Source organism: Dendrobates tinctorius, unplaced genomic scaffold (genome assembly GCF_039654945.1).
Source record: "Dendrobates tinctorius isolate UK_male_01 unplaced genomic scaffold, ASM3965494v1 ptg000157l, whole genome shotgun sequence".
Lineage (NCBI taxonomy): Eukaryota > Metazoa > Chordata > Amphibia > Anura > Dendrobatidae > Dendrobates > Dendrobates tinctorius.
Genome location: NW_027361824.1, coordinates 15,741,989 through 15,760,211, shown reverse-complemented (window position 1 = coordinate 15,760,211; position 18,223 = coordinate 15,741,989). Strand labels below are relative to the sequence as shown.

Here is an 18,223-nt window from a genome sequence, read left to right as displayed (position 1 = left end):
ATCATTTCAGCAGCCACTCACAGCCACAACACTGGCTCATTGCATTATGGGAACTTCCGATTCCGATACCCGATATTTGCAGTATCGGAATGCTCAACACTAGCAGGCACACATCGCAGGTGCGGCAGTAATGGGTTACCGACTGCGTGATGCCAGGCCAGTAAAAACTTTGGCCGACTCTCTTTTCAGTCCTTTTCCTCCCTTGATGCCCAGCCAAGGGGATGTCATGGGCCAGTTGGAGTAGCTGTGCCCTGTACTTCTGAGGGACAATGAGTTTCCTGGTCGTTGCGTCAGGGTTGCCCTGGTCACTGCCCTTTGTTACACGATAATACAGTCCGTTTTCTCGAGTGAAGCCATCCCCATTATCTCCCATGTGCCCAGTTTCTGCCTTTCGCCTAAGGGCTGCTAAGGTAGTGTCACCCTCTATTTCTCTCCTAAACTCCTCTATCCCAAGACTCTCCCAATGTAGTAGCAGCGAACGTATTGCTTACCATCTCTGATGCGGTTCGTGGTGGTTGCTCCCTGGTGAGGTCTGGATGACGTAGTGCTTGAATGGCCTGTAGTCAGGTGACTGCTCCCACAAATTGGCACTGTAACTCCCCAATGTTGTTCCCAAGGAGGATATCTGCAGGAAGTCATCCCATAACTCCAATCCAACACAGTTTTACTCCACAACCATAATCCATACACACAGAAGCTCGCTGTATATATTTGCGGGCACCCCCCGCCAGGTCAATGGGAATTCCTGGACCCTGGTAAATTGCCTCGGGTGGAATCACTCGGGGGTCAGCGATAGTCAGGAATGCCCCCGTGTCTCTAAATCCTGACTATTTGTATCCTGACACTGCACGTTGCCGTTGCTCTGGGTAGCTAGATGACAAAGGCTGGAGTCCGTACACTCCAGGAGGGGTATCTATGGTGCCGTGGTCGGTGGTCCACTCTGGTGGGGGTGGTGGTAGCTCTTCCTCAGGCTGGATGGAGTGTACAAGATGCACTGGATGAAGTGAGGCTGCGTGGGTCTCTCTCTGAATCCTTGAGGGACAGTCAGACTGCAAATGTCCTGATTGCCCACACCCATAACACCTCCTCTCTGTGATACCCCCAGGTTGTGTTCGGAAATGTTGTGGCCCAGGATTGTGAGGCGTGATTGTCATCGGCTTCCGACTAGGTGGAAGGGTAGATATAATCAGAGGGGGGCGGGGCGCGGGAGCAGGCCGTGGTTCATTGTCCAGAAGCCTCCATTGCAGCCGGATAGTAAGGGCTTCAAATGCCAGGACTGCAGCTCTATCCACGGGGTACATGGCGTGCACTCCCGGACCCATTCCCGTACCTCTGCGGGGCACTTGGCAAGAAATTGTTTTATAAGGAACGCCTGTATAACATCTTGCACAGTAAAGGCATTTTCTGCTTCCAGCCATCTTCGACATGCCTGGGACATCTTATGTGCATACATCCTAAACGAGATCCCCCTGTGGTGCATGGGAGGTCTCTAAACTTGGCCCTATATGAGTCTGGAGTGATAGCATGGTAATCCAGGATAGTGCGCTTTACAATGTTATAATCCAGATTCCGCTGTGCGCCAATGGTTCGGTAAGCCTCCGCCATGCTACCGTCCAGGAGTCCCACTAACAAACGCATCCAGCCAGAGTGGGGCACCTCCATCACAGCACACTGCTGCTCAGTCCTTGAAGAACCCCTCCACATCTCCGGAAGCCTCATCAAATGGCTTAAACTCTGTCCGGGTGATCCTTACAGGCTCTCGGATCGTTGGGTTTACACTCCACATTGCGTTACTCCCTCTTTCAAGCTTCATTGCTTGCCTCCGCTTTGCCCGGCGGGCAGCCTCCTCTTGTACTCCTAAGAGACGCCTGGGCCCAGAACCGCCATCTCTTCTTCGTACCACACCAACCACTTGCTTTTTTGGATGGGGATCCCTGTCTTCAGTTCTCGTCCTTCAGACATCTGGGAGGAGGTGGCCGGGCTAGGGCCCACCAGTAGGTCAATTAAGGCTTTTTTAGTCAGTCCCTGGTAGTTCAGGCCCAGGTCTCTGGCTCTCTCCTCTAAACTGGATACAGTCCAATTTCTGTACTCACTCTGTGGGTGGTTCTCCATTAGGTTACATTCTGTTGATCCCACTGCTGCCATCAGTTGTCATGCGGTCCTGCTCCGATACCACACAATCAACAGAGCGAGGGAAGTGTGAACAATCCCAAGACCTTTATTATAGGCAAAATTAGAAGGTCCATAAACAATCCACCACACTGAGGATACAATAGTCCAGAACACGAATGAAGTTCAGTAACAGGATAAAATGTCCAGGGACATGAGTCCAGTAATCCAGCAGACAGAGGATACAAAGTCCATACGCTTCCCTTTCTCTGACGTGCTATGTTCACACGATCACCACCACACAGGAACTGACTTCTCCCCCCTTTCCTTCCCAGCCCCCTCCCTATGTCCAGGAGTAGTCAAACGGGTTTGGGGTGGTTTTCAGACCTCCCAGACCTAACAAAGGTGCCTCGGGGATTAAGACACAACAGGGGGTCATCAAGAGACATAGATACAGTCAGGCTGCAGACAGTAAGTGAGCTAATTCAATTATCAGCCTTTTGGAAGGTAATTGAGACTCTAGACAATATGGGGAATACACGGAATGATACAAGGCAACAAGTGAACACTATGAAAATCAGTGAAATAGAAATATACACAAAATGATACCCACATAGCATATCACCCCCCCCACGATCACACATCCGATGGATAATAATAATAATCTTTATTTATATAGCGCCAACATATTCCGCAGCGCTTTACAGTTGAACAGTTTCAAACACAACAGTCATAAGTAACAACGTTAACAATACAATAATTAAAGCGAAATAAGACGACCCTGCTTGTGGAGCTTACAATCTACAATGAGGTGGGGGAGATACAAAGTATAGGTTTGTATTTACAATGATGTATTTACAATGACGGTCCAGCCATCTTCAGGGGGTGGGGGTTAGATGGAGATAGTGAATGGGCTACACACACACAAACATAACATGACTTTGATTACTGAATGTGATAGGCCGCTCTGAACAAATGCGTTTTGAGCGAGCGCCTAAAACTATGCAAATTGTGGATGATCCTAATATCTTGGGGTAGAGCATTCCAGAGGATTGGCGCAGCACGGGAGAAGTCTTGGAGTCGGGAGTGGGAGGTACGGATTAGGGCAGAGGTTAGTCGAAAGTCATTTGCAGAGCGCAGCGGTCGGTTAGGCCGATAGACAGAAATGAGGGAGGAGATGTAAGGGGGTGCCGCACTGTGGAGAGCTTTGTGGGTGAGAACAAGTACTTTGAATTGTACCCTGTAATGAATTGGCAGCCAGTGTAACGACTGGCGAAGAGCGGACGCGTCTGAGTAACGATTAGCCAGATGGACAACCCTGGCTGCTGCATTAAGGATAGACTGGAGAGGGGAGAGTCGAGTGAGAGGGAGGCCAATTAATAGAGCATTACAGTAGTCCAGGCGGGAGTGGGTCAGGGCGACAGTGAGAGTTTTTGTTGTTTCCATGGTGAGAAAAGGGCGGATTCTAGAGATGTTCTTTAGGTGTAAGCGGCATGAGCGGGCAAGAGATTGTATATGGGAGGTGAAGGAGAGATCGGAGTCGAACATAACACCCAGACAGCGTGCCTGCTGTTGGGGTGTTATTATGGTGCCACCCACAGAGAGGGAAATGTCAGATTTAGGGAGGTTAGTAGATGGTGGGAGCAGAAGAAGTTCAGTTTTGGAGAGGTTGAGTTTCAGATAGAGAGCAGACATGATGTTGGAGACTGCAGACAGACAGTCAGTGGCGTTCTGTAGTACAGCGGAGGTAAGGTCAGGGGATGATGTGTACAGTTGTGTGTCATCAGCATAAAGATGGTACTGAAATCCAAATCTGCTGATGGTCTGTCCAATTGGGGCCGTATAGAGAGAGAAGAGAAGGGGGCCAAGGACTGAGCCCTGAGGTACCCCAACAGTGAGAGGAAGAGGAGATGAAGTGGAGCCAGAAAACAGAACACTGAAGGAGCGGTCGGAAAGATAGGAGGAGAACCAGGAAAGAGCAGTGTCCTTAATGCCTAGTGACTGGAGCCTAGAGAGTAGTAGAGGATGGTCAACAGTGTCGAAAGCTGCAGAAAGGTCGAGAAGAATGAGCAGAGAGTGGTCACCATTACGTTTTGCTGTCAGAAGGTCATTGGTCACTTTGATGAGTGTAGTTTCTGTATGTAGGGGGCGGAAACCGGACTGTGAAGGGTCTAGGAGGGAGTGAGTGGAGAGGTAACGGGTAAGGCGTGAGTATATCAGGCGCTCCAAGAGTTTAGAGATGAAGGGGAGATTGGAGACTGGTCTGTAGTTGTTTGTGCAGGATGGGTCGAGGGTGGGTTTCTTTAGTAATGGAGTAATGATAGAGTGTTTGAAGGAGGAGGGGAAAATGCCAGAGGAGAGGGAGAGATTAAAGATTGTAGTTAGGTGAGTTGTGACGACTGGGGAGAGAGACTGGAGGAGATGTGAGGGAATGGGGTCGGTTGTGCATGTAGTCGGACGAGGAGAGGAGCCTGGAGACTTCTTCTTCTGTGATGGGAGCGAATGTGGAGAGTGAGCCAGGGGAAATGCAGGGAGGGATGGGAATCACTGAATTTGGTGATTGGGAGCGGATTTCCTGACGGATATTGTCTATTTTCTCTATAAAGTGGGAGGCAAGGTCATCAGCGCAAATGTCTGTGATAGGGGCTTGTGCTTTTGGCCTGAGGAGGGAGTGAAAGGTGTCAAAAAGTTTCTTGGGGTTGTTGGATAGTGAGGAGATCAGGGTGGTGAAGTAGGTCTGTTTGGCGAGGTGAAGGGCAGAGTTATATGTCCTTAACATAAATTTGAAGTGTATGAAGTCTTCTGGTGTGCGTGTTTTCCTCCATAAGCGTTCAGCACACCTAGAGCATCGCTGGAGAAATCGGGTTTGCGATGTGAGCCAGGGCTGTTTCACTCTGTGTTTGGAGGTTCTGAGGGTGAGGGGAGCTACTTGGTCAAGGGTGCTTCTAAGAGTGTCATTGAAGTAATGTACAGCCAGATCAGGACAGGACAAAGAAGAGATTGGGGACAGTGATGAGTGTAGGGAGTCTGAAAGTGTATGAGGGTTAATGGCTTGTAGATTTCTGACTGAATGGTAGGTAGGAGGGTGCTGGGGTGAGCGAGGATTTGTGAGTGTAAAGGAGAGAATGTTGTGGTCAGAGAGGGGAAGCGGTGAGTTATCTATGTAGGAGATTGAGCAGAGCCGGGCGAAAACCAGGTCCAGGGTGTTACCGTCTTTGTGTGTTTCAGAGGTTGAGAGCTGAGAGAGGCCTAGAGAAGTGGTTAGTGATAGAAGCTGGGATGCAGATGTGGAAGTGGGGCTGTTAATGGGGATGTTGAAGTCTCCCAGGATAAGGGTTGGTAGTTCTGAGGACATGAAGTGCGGCAGCCAGGCAGAGAAATGGTCCAGGAAGTGGGTGGGTGAGCCTGGGGGCCGGTATATGACCGCTACTCTGAGGGAGAGGGGACGAAAGAGCCTGATGGTGTGGACTTCAAAAGAAGGGAATGAGAGTGATGGAACTGGGGGGATGACCTGGAAAGTGCATTGTGGGGACAGGAGTATGCCGACTCCACCACCAGGTCTGTTTGTCGGTCTCGGGGAATGGGAGAATTGTAAGCCACTATGGGAAATGGCAGCAGGAGAGACAGTGTCAGAATCCTGAATCCAGGTTTCCGTGAGGGCCAACAGATTCAGAGAGTTTTTCAGAAAGTAATTGTGTAGGAAAGGAAGCTTGTTGCATACAGACCGTGGATTCCAAAGGGCACAATTGAAAGAAGGAGATGAAGGAGTGCAAATAATATTAGTAAGATTATTAAGGTTTCGATGTGAGGTAGGGTAGGGGTTGAGGTTGGGGGATGGTGGACCGGGGTTGGGGGAGATGTCCCCTGAAATCAGTAGGAGCAGGAAGATAAAGAGCAAGTAGTTTTTGGAATTGTATAAAGATTTTTTGTGCAGTGTGTTAGGGCAAGATGGTCTGAGGTTGTTTAAGAAGGTGAGAAGTGCATGGGAGCTGTACATGGGAGAAGGAAAGGGAGAGGAGCTGATGTATATGAGTTGTGATGGAGGGGGGATTGGTCGGTGAAAGTGGATTGCAAGAGAACATAGGAGGAGAGGAATAAAGCACATGGTTAAAAGGGACAGCAGAGTGTGGGTTACCTGACTCCTGCCCTGACTAACTGCCATGTAATAACTGCTGTATCCCGACGCTTATCTTCGTGACGCTTTGCTTCTGTGATGCGTGCACCCCCACATCGATGGATGTATTAGCATGATTGTAGAAGAAGTAAGAGAGGAGCCAGCTCATAACGGCATAGGTGCACCGATCTTATGTGGCATAGGGGGAAATACAGCAAAAAAGAGAAGAAAAGCCAGCACTGGTTGTTTTTTTTTTTTTTTTTTTTTTTTTTTAGAAATAGATGTATAAATGAAAACACCTTTAATAATAGAAAACATTTTTAAAAAGTCTGCACATGTAAATGAGAACAAAACTGATGCGTTTAGAACACAGTGTTCTTGGTCGTAGTCGACCACAAGATTAACCCCAATCATTGTCCCTATGTAATACATTTGCACCAAATCTGCTACTGCTTCTTCCTTCTGAGCTCTAATTAAAACTATTTGCTCCTTTATTTGTTTTTTTTGTTTTTTGTTTTTTTTTTTTTAAATCCAAGCGATGTAAAAACTGTAAAAGTATGCAAACCCTATAAGCTTTACACCTGCTTCTGTCTCTACAAGTGTGAGCAGACCTTCCATGACTTCTATGGGAGGGGGGTGATAAGACTCTAGACAAAAAGAAAAAAAAATTGTCCGCAGCTTTAACCACTAAAACAAATTAGACTTTATAATTTGTGGATTTGGGCCTTGAAGGGAAACACCTGGTAACAAGTGACCTGTAGCCTGTCCACTCCGGCATCTGGATGCTCCATGGGGAACATAAAAAAACAGATTTTTTTTAAATAAATGGGAGCATCTGGCCACAACTTTTGTCTTTTTTTTTTTTCCTTGCAGGTGACATTTGCTACATCGCCGGGATGCGCACAGCATGTCAGATGTTACGTGTACTTTTTTCTTTTTTTTTTTTTTAAGAACTTTTCTGACTTTAGTCACTTCCTTCTTGCCCCACTTTCTCACAGAGGCTTGCAAAAATTTGGGGAAATTTTGTTTATATGTTGCACAAGTTACCTAATTCACTTCTGTTACCCCAAAGTCATTTTCAGGGTTAGTGCATAAATATGTAGAATGTGTTCATGTGGACTGAGTGCTGCACCATATCTTTAAATTACACGTAAGACCTCATTTTTGCCTTGACTTCACAAGAGCAGGGGCAAGGAAGGCAATGTCTGACAACAGTAATGTAAGACAGAATTGTTCTGAAGGTGCCGGGAGAACAATGAAATTCGGGTTTGTTCAAATTGTTTTCTCTCTGATGCAAAACACAGCTGTCACAAACATTACTTAGAATTCAGGTCCATGGGGTTTTGTCGTTCTTTTTATTTCTACCAGTTTTCATTTCTCTATGTGACATTAAAGGAGTTATCCACAGGGCTGTGGAGTCGGTGTCCATTTTGGTGGAGTTGGTATAAAATGGACCGACTGACTCCTAAAATATATAATAAATTGGGTACAGAGGTTCAATGCAGAATGTGCTGTAAATGTTTTCATATGAATTTCTGAAATTTAATATGTCTGTTCTGTTCGTGAGCTAAGGATCTCGGCTATTAGTATTGATGAATTTGTGCTGCAGTTTATGTACATGCTCAGTGGTGAGCCAGTGCTGCACTCTATGTCATTGCTCAGTGGTGAGCCAGTGCTGCACTCTATGTACATGCTCAGTGGTGAGCCAGTGCTGCACTCTATGTACATGCTCAGTGGTGAGCCAGTGCTGCACTCTATGTACATGCTCAGTGGTGAGCCAGTGCTGCACTCTATGTACATGCTCCGTAGTGAGCCAGTGTTGCACTCTATGTACATGCTCAATAGTAAGCCAGTGCTGCACTCTATGTACATGGTCAGTAGTGAGCCAGTGCTGCACTCTATGTACATGCTCGGTAGTGAGCCAGTGCTGCACTCTATGTACATGCTCCGTAGTGAGCCAGTGCTGCACTCTATGTACATGCTCAGTAGTGAGCCAGTGCTGCACTCTATGTACATGCTGAGTATTGAGCCAGTTCTGCACTCTATGTACATGCTCAATAGTAAGCCAGTGCTGTACTCTATGTACATGCTCCGTAGTGAGCCAGTGCTGCACTCTATGTACATGCTCCATAGTGAGCCAGTGCTGCACTCTATGTACATGCTCCGTAGTGAGCCAGTGCTGCACTCTATGTACATGCTCCGTAGTGAGCCAGTGCTGCACTCTATGTACATGCTCCGTAGTGAGCCAGTGCTGCACTCTATGTACATGCTCCGTAGTGAGCCAGTGCTGCACTCTATGTACATGCTCAGTAGTGAGCCAGTGCTGCACTCTATGTACATGCTGAGTATTGAGCCAGTTCTGCACTCTATGTACATGCTCAATAGTAAGCCAGTGCTGTACTCTATGTACATGCTCCGTAGTGAGCCAGTGCTGCACTCTATGTACATGCTCCATAGTGAGCCAGTGCTGCACTCTATGTACATGCTCCGTAGTGAGCCAGTGCTGCACTCTATGTACATGCTCCGTAGTGAGCCAGTGCTGCACTCTATGTACATGCTCAGTGGTGAGCCAGTGCTGCACTCTATGTACATGCTCCGTAGTGAGCCAGTGCTGCACTCTATGTACATGCTCAGTAGTGAGCCAGTGTTGCACTCTATGTACATGCTCAATAGTAAGCCAGTGCTGTACTCTATGTACGTGCTCCATAGTGAGCCAGTGCTGCACTCTATGTACATGCTCCGTAGTGAGCCAGTGCTGCACTCTATGTACATGCTCAGTGGTGAGCCAGTGCTGCACTCTATGTACATGCTCCGTAGTGAGCCAGTGCTGCACTCTATGTACATGCTCAGTAGTGAGCCAGTGTTGCACTCTATGTACATGCTCAATAGTAAGCCAGTGCTGTACTCTATGTACGTGCTCCATAGTGAGCCAGTGCTGCACTCTATGTACATGCTGAGTAGTGAGCCAGTGCTGCACTCTATGTACATGCTCCGTAGTGAGCCAGTGCTGCACTCTATGTACATGCTCAGTAGTGAGCCAGTGATGCACTCTATGTACATGCTGAGTATTGAGCCAGTTCTGCACTCTATGTACATGCTCAGTAGTGAGCCAGTGCTGCACTCTATGTACATGCTCCGTAGTGAGCCAGTGCTGCACTCTATGTACATGCTCCGTAGTGAGCCAGTGCTGCACTCTATGTACATGCTCAGTGGTGAGCCAATGTTGCACTCTATGTACATGCTCAGTAGTGATCCAGTGCTGCACTCTATGTACATGCTCCGTAGTGAGCCAGTGCTGCACTCTATGTACATGCTCAGTAGTGAGCCAGTGCTGCACTCTATGTACATGCTGAGTATTGAGCCAGTGTTGCACTCTATGTACATGCTCAATAGTAAGCCAGTGCTGTACTCTATGTACATGCTCCGTAGTGAGCCAGTGCTGCACTCTATGTACATGCTCCATAGTGAGCCAGTGCTGCACTCTATGTACATGCTCCGTAGTGAGCCAGTGCTGCACTCTATGTACATGCTCCGTAGTGAGCCAGTGCTGCACTCTATGTACATGCTCAGTAGTGAGCCAGTGTTGCACTCTATGTACATGCTCAATAGTAAGCCAGTGCTGTACTCTATGTACATGCTGAGTAGTGAGCCAGTGCTGCACTCTATGTACATGCTCAGTAGTGACCAGTGCTGCACCATACTGTATGTACATGGTCAATAGTCAGGCAGTGCAGTGGAGTCGGAGGTTTGGCTTACCGATCCCACAACCCTGGTTGTCCAAGTCTAGGTTGTCAAGGATAAATCCGCAATATCAGATCGGAGGAGGTCCAACACCCAGCACCACCATCGATCACCTGGTTGTTGCATGTTCATAGTCTACAATGCCAAAACATCACAGCTACGTATGCCTTCTTCTCGTCATTCTTGGGAACTGCACCATAGATCTCATTCACTTCAAAGGCAAATCTGCAGTAATTACTAGTCATTGGCTTACTACACAGTATATGGAGTTGTTTTGGCTTTGCACCCTTTTTTTTACATCCAACGGCCTACAACTAATCATTAGAGGTGCCAAATGTTGGTCCACCACCAATCTGATATTGATGGCGTGTCCCAAAGATAGGTCGTTAATATTGTAGTCCGGTACAACCCCTTTAATTTTCGACCACCATGCTCCCAATGCTTTACCAAGTTTTCTAGGAAATCTTTTAATCTTTTCACAATGTACACTTACTATCGTTGATTGAAGTGAAGACCAATATGTTTAGTCTTGCATCACTGCAGTTGCGAAAGGCAAATATCAAAAATTCACATGGGCAAACTCAATTCTGTATGTCATTCTTAGGAAATTGTGTATCTTCTGTGCAGTAAACAGTTTTTGTTTTTTTATCTTTCAGTTGATGCTTCCGTCGTCCCTCTGCAAGAAAACCATGAAGGCAACAACAATGATGTAGAAATCCAGATTGAAATTGAAGACTCAGAAGAAAGCACGCCAATGACCGATGAGGAAAGATATAACAAGGACTATGTCAAGTCTTTGTTTGAGATTGTGCTACTGATGGGAAAGCAGAATGTATCCTTGGAAGGACGAAGTTTTAAAGATCCGGATGGAGTTTATTCCCCGGACAACTTCCAGGCCCTTCTTGATTTTCGAATAAATTCTGGGGATGAAGTTCTCAGAAAGAGATTTGAGATGCTCGCCGTCAATCAGGAGTACTGCTCGCGCTTTCAGCAGGAGCAGATCTTGGAAGTTTGCGATAGCTGCATAAGAGAGGAGGTGATGCGGGATGTACGCAACTCTCAATTCTTTTCAATTATTGTTGAAGACGCGGTTGACTTGGCAGGACAAGAGCACATGCCCATTTTCATTAGATATATAGACGACGCCAACAACCTCCACGAAGACTTTGTTGGGTTTCTCTTTTGCGAAGAGGATGCTGAAATCATAGCCATGAACTTCCTTACAACCATCACAGAAAAATGGAAACTAAATCTGGAATATTGCCGCGGACAGTCGTTCATTGCTTCCAGTAAGCTCTCTTCTAAAATGAAGATTGTAGCTTCACGGCTATTGCAAAAGTGTCCCCAAGCAACATATACGCTCTGTTCTTCTTGTGCCTTGAATATTTGGTTGGCAAAATCAATACCCATTGCTGGTGTTTCGGTGGTGTTAGGTACTTTGGAAGATATTTATTTACTTTTTAGTAAGACGCCCAGCTTACAGTGCGAGCTGGAAAATGCTATCACCAATCTTTTTATAGACAATATTGAAAAGGGTAATGAACTGAAGGAAATCCTGAGATCAGAATGGACAAGCAGGCACGATGCCTTTGAAATTATAGTGACGCTCCTTCATTCTCTTGTTGTCTGCTTGGATGGGATAGCCTGCGATAACTCCTCTAGATGGAATACGAGAATCACCGGACGCGTGTTTCAACTGTCCAGTGCCTTGACGGATTTTGACTTTGTCGTCACTATCGTCATATTGAAAAACGCTCTATCGTTTACTCGAGCTTTTGGGAAAAACTTGCACGGACTGACCTCCGATGTATTTTCAGCAGCCAATAGCTTAACTGCAGTTTTACACGCGTTGAATGAAGTCATGGAGAATATCGAAGTTTATCACGAATTTTGGTTTGAGGAAGCCACAAACTTAGCAGCCGAGATCGACATCCCGGTAAAACTTCCAAGTCGTTTCCGTAGAATACAGCAAACAGACTTGCAACCGGACCTAACGTCAGAAAACTTCTATAAAGAAACTCTTAGCATACCGACCATCCAACACATCATTCAAGGTCTGAAGGACATCTTTTCAGAACAGCACCTGAAGGCCCTCAAATGCTTATCGCTTGTTCCATCTGTCATGGGCCAGCTCAAATTCAGCACCAGTGAAGAACATAATACAGATCTATATAAATTTGACCTCCCCAGTCCCGAAACACTCTCTGCAGAACTTCACTGTTGGCGCGTCAAGTGGAAACACAGAAGCAAAGATGTTGAGCTTCCGTCCAACATCTTCGAGTCTCTTCATCTCCCAGATATAAAATTCTTTCCCAACGTTTACGCCCTTCTTAAGGTTTTGTGCATTTTACCTGATTTTAAAGTCGAAAATGAGAAATTTGAAAGTGGACGAAAGCGTCTGAGGTTCTACTTGGAGAGCACACCTGTGGAGCAAAGGTCAAGTCAACTGGCCTTAGTCAACATAAGCTATGACTCCAAACATGATTTGGATGTAATGGTGGACATGTACATGAAAATGGTGGAAAATAACGTTGAGTCCACATCTCCAAGTTCGGAAACTGTGGGCGAAGTTTGATGCCGATTGCACATAAGTCCAACATGTTTGTACTTAGCCGTCAAGAATTTGAGTTTTTCATGGGGTTCCTACTTTGGATCATAAAGTTTGCCATTCTGTTGATCATCTGCCAAAAGAAATGCAGTTTGTTACCAAAACTTTATAAAATGATCCACGACTAGGGCATTTAGTATTTCGATCTAAGTTGACCCTAACATTGTAGTTATGTACAGAGAATCTTACGCTTACGACTTGAAGACGTTTGGGAGAAATTTTAGTAAATTTGATTTCCGCACTGTTTATTACCGTAATTACTGGAATAGTACAGAAGAGCCGAGCTATAGAGATGGGGAAAGAAAGGTGTACAAATATTGTACTGTTTGTATTTTTATACTGAAATAGTTGTTTTTTTTCTAAGACTTAACAGAACATAAATATAAACTTGTTTTCCTTGCAGAAAGTAATTTTTAAGCTGTTTTCTCAATCGCTGATTTACAATAGTGAGAAATTCGTTTGAGGGCGAAGCATACGTCGATTATCCACACACTTTGAACAAGGGGCTTCTTTCACGGTCAATTTTATCCCTTATCTAAAAGGAGACTGTCGGCACAGAATGAATGTTCAACCCAAGTACCGGCGCTTAGTGCTCCCTAGGTTTGGACAAACAGTTCAGTACGACTTACCGCCTACTTTTTTGTTTTTGCGACAATCTCCACCCTTCTCTGGCTCTATAAAGCCAAAACTAATCAGAAATGAAGGGGGGACAGACATGATGGGAAGGTGTACTATACTGCTACGCCAAGGGTGCCCCAAGTGCCCGTACTCTGTTTGAACAGTAATTCTGCGCTGATGGACTCCCTTTACGACTGGCCGCAATGAACTTTTCTAAATTTCCTTAGAACTAAACTATGGAAGATTTCAAATCTCTATAGGGTATGTGGGGTTCCCCCGACTGTTGCTGTATGTCAGATTTTGGGAAGGGGGAAAGATGGATCGGGCTATTCGATTTCAGATTGTTTCCGGTTCGACACTCGTGCACACCAAGCCCAAGCATGCATGAGTGTGGGTGGGATCAATGGAAAGAATATCTGTCCGCTAAACAGGCCTCAATCTAATGTGAACGACTGGCGTATGACTTTTGCGTATGACTTTTAACAATATCATGCTACAGTTAGGAACACAGTAGTTCAGTCTGTGGTGAACGTTTATAAATAGAAACGTCCCTGCTAGTAACTATGAGCCACTTCTCCCCCAGCCTCCTCAACTCCGCCTTCGAAAATCAACTATATTCCAAAAATGAGACGAAATGCCAGCTCACTTAAAGATCAGGTTACAGCTACCTATTGAAATCTGTGGAGATAGGGGCAGAAAGACACAGACTCTGTTTCTGCGTTCTTAGTATTTTATCTCACCACAGTGCTGGCCTCACAGTTACACTGCTCAGTTCTTCAGCATTATGATTTCTGCTTCTTCTGTACACTTGTTTCAAAGAGACTGGAGAGCAGGAATCATTCAAGTCTGTATGGGAGACATGGCAGCTGGTCTACACCCACTAGCTCAGAGATAATTGCATAATTACAGCATGCAGATTGAAAAATTAGTGAAAATGCAAGATACAAACTATTTCTAAGCCATGGAATGATTGTGTAGATGCACCGTGTGCTCAGTATTATATCACTTTGGTAATCGGATACGCAGAAATGTAGACATTTTTTTACGTTCCCACCCCAGCCTGCAGCAGCTTTTGTAGTGATGACAGTACAAGAAAATTGGCAGAATGATTCCCTAGTTGGTTTAATAACCTTTACAGGATTGGAATAATTCTCCTAAGTCGTCATTACAGAGCCGGGTCTTGGTCATAACCGGTTTCATCAGATGGCATTTCATCAACTCTACGAAGAATAACGATTCTTCTAGAAGATGTTGCAGGTGGTCTACGATTCCTTCAGGTTTTGGTAAATTCCTTTTAGATTGTCATAGCTGAACATCTGGATACTTGGAGTAATCCACACCAAATGTTTAATTCTGGCAGAAGAAGAGATTTATAGTGGTATCTAAAAGAGTTTGAGCAGGACTTTTCTCATTTCATTTAGTCAGAAGATGTCTTTACCACTCCGTGGATCATGCCGTAGTTTGTAGCTAAAGAAAAAAGCAAATAGAAATAAAGGGCAAATGCATGTGTCTTACTTTTACTTTTACTATGTGCCACCTTCTAAAATGGTCTACCATGCGAATACATTAGCTATTCAACTGGAACACTTGAGAACATCAGATCCATTTTCTACAAAGCAACGAAGATTAGAGATTCATTGACCTGTGCCGATATTGGGGGGACGATGAATACAGATTCATTGAGCTGTACTGATATAAAAGGACGATGAGTGCAGATTCCTTTAGCTCTGCTGAAATAAAGAGGATAAGTACTGATCATTGAGCTGTGCCGATATAAAGGAAGGACGAGTACTGATCATTGAGCTGTGCCGATATAAAGGAAGGACGAGTACTGATCATTGAGCTGTGCCGATATAAAGGAAGGATGAGTACTGATTCATTGAGCTGTGCCGATATAAAGGAAGGATGAGTACTGATTCATTGAGCTGTGCCGATATAAAGGGAGGATGAGTACTGATTATTGAGCTGTGCCGATATAAAGGGAGGATGAGTACTGATCATTGAGCTGTGCCGATATAAAGGAAGGATGAGTACTGATTCATTGAGCTGTGCCAATATAAAGGGAGGATGAGTACTGATTATTGAGCTGTGCCGATATAAAGGGAGGATGAATACTGATTATTGAGCTGTGCCGATATAAAGGGAGGACGAGTACTGATTATTGAGCTGTGCCGATATAAAGGGAGGACGAGTACTGATCATTGAGCTGTGCCGATATAAAGGGAGGATGAGTACTGATCATTGAGCTGTGCCGATATAAAGGGAGGATGAGTACTGATTCATTGAGCTGTGCCGATATAAAGGGAGGATGAGTACTGATCATTGAGCTGTGCCGATATAAAGGGAGGATGAGTACTGATCATTGAGCTGTGCCGATATAAAGGAAGGATGAGTACTGATTCATTGAGCTGTGCCGATATAAAGGGAGGATGAATACTGATCATTGAGCTGTGCCGATATAAAGGAAGGACGAGTACTGATCATTGAGCTGTGCCGATATAAAGGAAGGATGAGTACTGATCATTGAGCTGTGCCGATATAAAGGAAGGATGAGTACTGATTATTGAGCTGTGCCGATATAAAGGGAGGATGAGTACTGATCATTGAGCTGTGCCGATATAAAGGGAGGATGAATACTGATCATTGAGCTGTGCCGATATAAAGGGAGGATGAGTACTGATCATTGAGCTGTGCCGATATAAAGGGAGGATGAGTACTGATCATTGAGCTGTGCCGATATAAAGGGAGGATGAGTACTGATTCATTGAGCTGTGCCGATATAAAGGGAGGATGAGTACTGATTCATTGAGCTGTGCCGATATAAAGGGAGGATGAGTACTGATCATTGAGCTGTGCCGATATAAAGGGAGGATGAGTACTGATCATTGAGCTGTGCCGATATAAAGGAAGGACGAGTACTGATCATTGAGCTGTGCCGATATAAAGGGAGGATGCGTACTGATCATTGAGCTGTGCCGATATAAAGGGAGGATGAGTACTGATCATTGAGCTGTGCCGATATAAAGGGAGGATGAGTACTGATTCATTGAGCTGTGCCGATATAAAGGGAGGATGAGTACTGATCATTGAGCTGTGCCGATATAAAGGGAGGATGAATACTGATTCATTGAGCTGTGCTGATATAAAGGGAGGATGAGTACTGATTCAATGAATTGTGCCGATATAAAAGGATGTGTACTGATTCATTGAGCTATGCTGATATAAAGGGAGGATGAGTACTGATTCATTGAGCTATGCTGATATAAAGGGAGGATGAGTACTGATTCAATGAGTATTTCTAAAACGATGAGATGATGGATTCTTTGAGCTGAGTCTATTGAACTGTATAGGGACACTGAGCACCGATTCATTTGTTCTTTGTGTTTGCATACTGAGTTGTCGCCAATATTTAATAAAATTGAAGAATGGAACAGAATCAGAGTCACAATTTAAGGAAGTTGATTCACTTTGTGGGTTAGTCCACAAATAATTAGGACTCCAGACAGTAACATAGAGCTGCAAAAGAAAAGCCTAATTGCCGACAGGTCGCAGACAAGTTGCAGACAACCTGCATTTCAACAGAAAACAAAAAATCTTTGGCTGTTTTGCGACAGAAGGGCTGTGATTTACCACATCACAGGGATCTTGTAATATCGTGACACACGTTGCCTTGCAGAATTACCACTCATAACCTTTGATCTGGTGCCTTATGGACCCAAAAGCCCCTTTTCCACGTTGGACATCAGCAGGTGGTCATCAATTTTTTATTTTTTTTTTGTTAATTCTCATGAATTGTATCTCTGTTTTTTAACTCTAAATTTGGCCAAAAAGATTGATAGATTCTACCAAATGCCTGAGTGTGCCGAGACGTTTGATGAAACGGGAAAAATTTCTGTAGAAAGTCAATCAGTAGAAATTTTTTTTAGCTTTTTTTTTGTACTTCTGACCATGCACTGTCTAGGGAGATACAGTACGGCTCTAATTTTCAGCTCTGCAAGTAGCTTGAAGCATAAAAACTACCTGCGTAACTGCTGCCCTTACGTTCTCCGGACTGGTAGAAGATTGCAGAGGTGATTGTGTAGCCTAACTATAGGATGGCACTTTTTATAAAATGTTCAATTCCTAAAGTAGATCTCTTAAATTTTTTTTAATTTTTTTTTTTAATTTTTAGAAAGCAAGAAGTTGGGAAAAACAAATTCCACAAATCATTTTCCTTGCACAAAGAACGACTTAATCCTCGCATCGTCCGTCGCTCCGGCTGCTGGAATGTTCTGTGTTTTTTCTCCTTTCCAATTTCTCCACTTTTAAATTCATCTTTGAAAGATTGTGACAGCGTTTATCAGCCACAGCTGCTCAGGAACTGCGATTGCGGACGGCCAATCTGTATGTCATGAAGAAAACATTTCCTCATCACATTCTCGTGTACTTTTCATGTCACCGCAATCCTTCCTTTCTCCAATCTAAGTCCAGAAGGAAAAGGCAGGGGGGGGGGGGAACAAAAGAAGACAAAGTCGTAACAAATTGGACGGTAATTTGTAAAAAAAAAAAAAAAAAAAGTTTATTCCTAAAGATGGCAAATGGTAAAGACGTAATGGATAACATGCTCAACTAATGGGGTCTGTTGTCCTTGTCGGAGAGAATTCCGTCAGGTTTCAAGGTGATGAAAGGACGGATAAAAGGAATAGTCTGCATCTAACCGATAATTCAAGTGACAAGGAGTTTTGATCAATGGCGCCAATAAAAACTTTGTTTTTCCACCGTCGCATAGTTGTACGCACAAACCTGGATTTATACCTCGAGAAGACTCACTTTATCGGTGACCTGTTTTAACCTTCTTCATAGACTATGCTTGCTTGCCATCCTTCTCTTTTTAGAAGACAAATGTTTGCAATTTTCAGACATTGAGCATTGGGATTTCCTGCGTACTGTCCATCATACATGCATTGTTGTGGCTTCAGAACAGCTGTAACACCCCAAGGCTCTTCCAGCTAATGCCCGGCTGGTAGATAACTCCAATCTTGGCTGTCTAACCC

At 44.8% G+C, this 18,223-nt stretch overlaps 1 protein-coding gene across 3 annotated transcripts in view; it reads left to right on the top strand.

Annotated features, from left to right (window-relative positions):
* THAP12 (THAP domain containing 12) overlaps nucleotides 1-12,982 on the top strand; it is a 48,232-nt gene extending 35,250 nt beyond the window's left edge. For all 3 annotated transcript variants that reach the window (XM_073548611.1, XM_073548612.1, XM_073548610.1), the window contains exon 5: nucleotides 10,621-12,982. In XM_073548611.1, the coding sequence (XP_073404712.1) occupies nucleotides 10,621-12,539 (1,919 nt within the window). In that variant the 3' untranslated portion in view covers nucleotides 12,540-12,982. The remainder of the gene's footprint in view (nucleotides 1-10,620) is intronic.
* The last annotated feature ends 5,241 nt before the right edge of the window (nucleotides 12,983-18,223 follow it).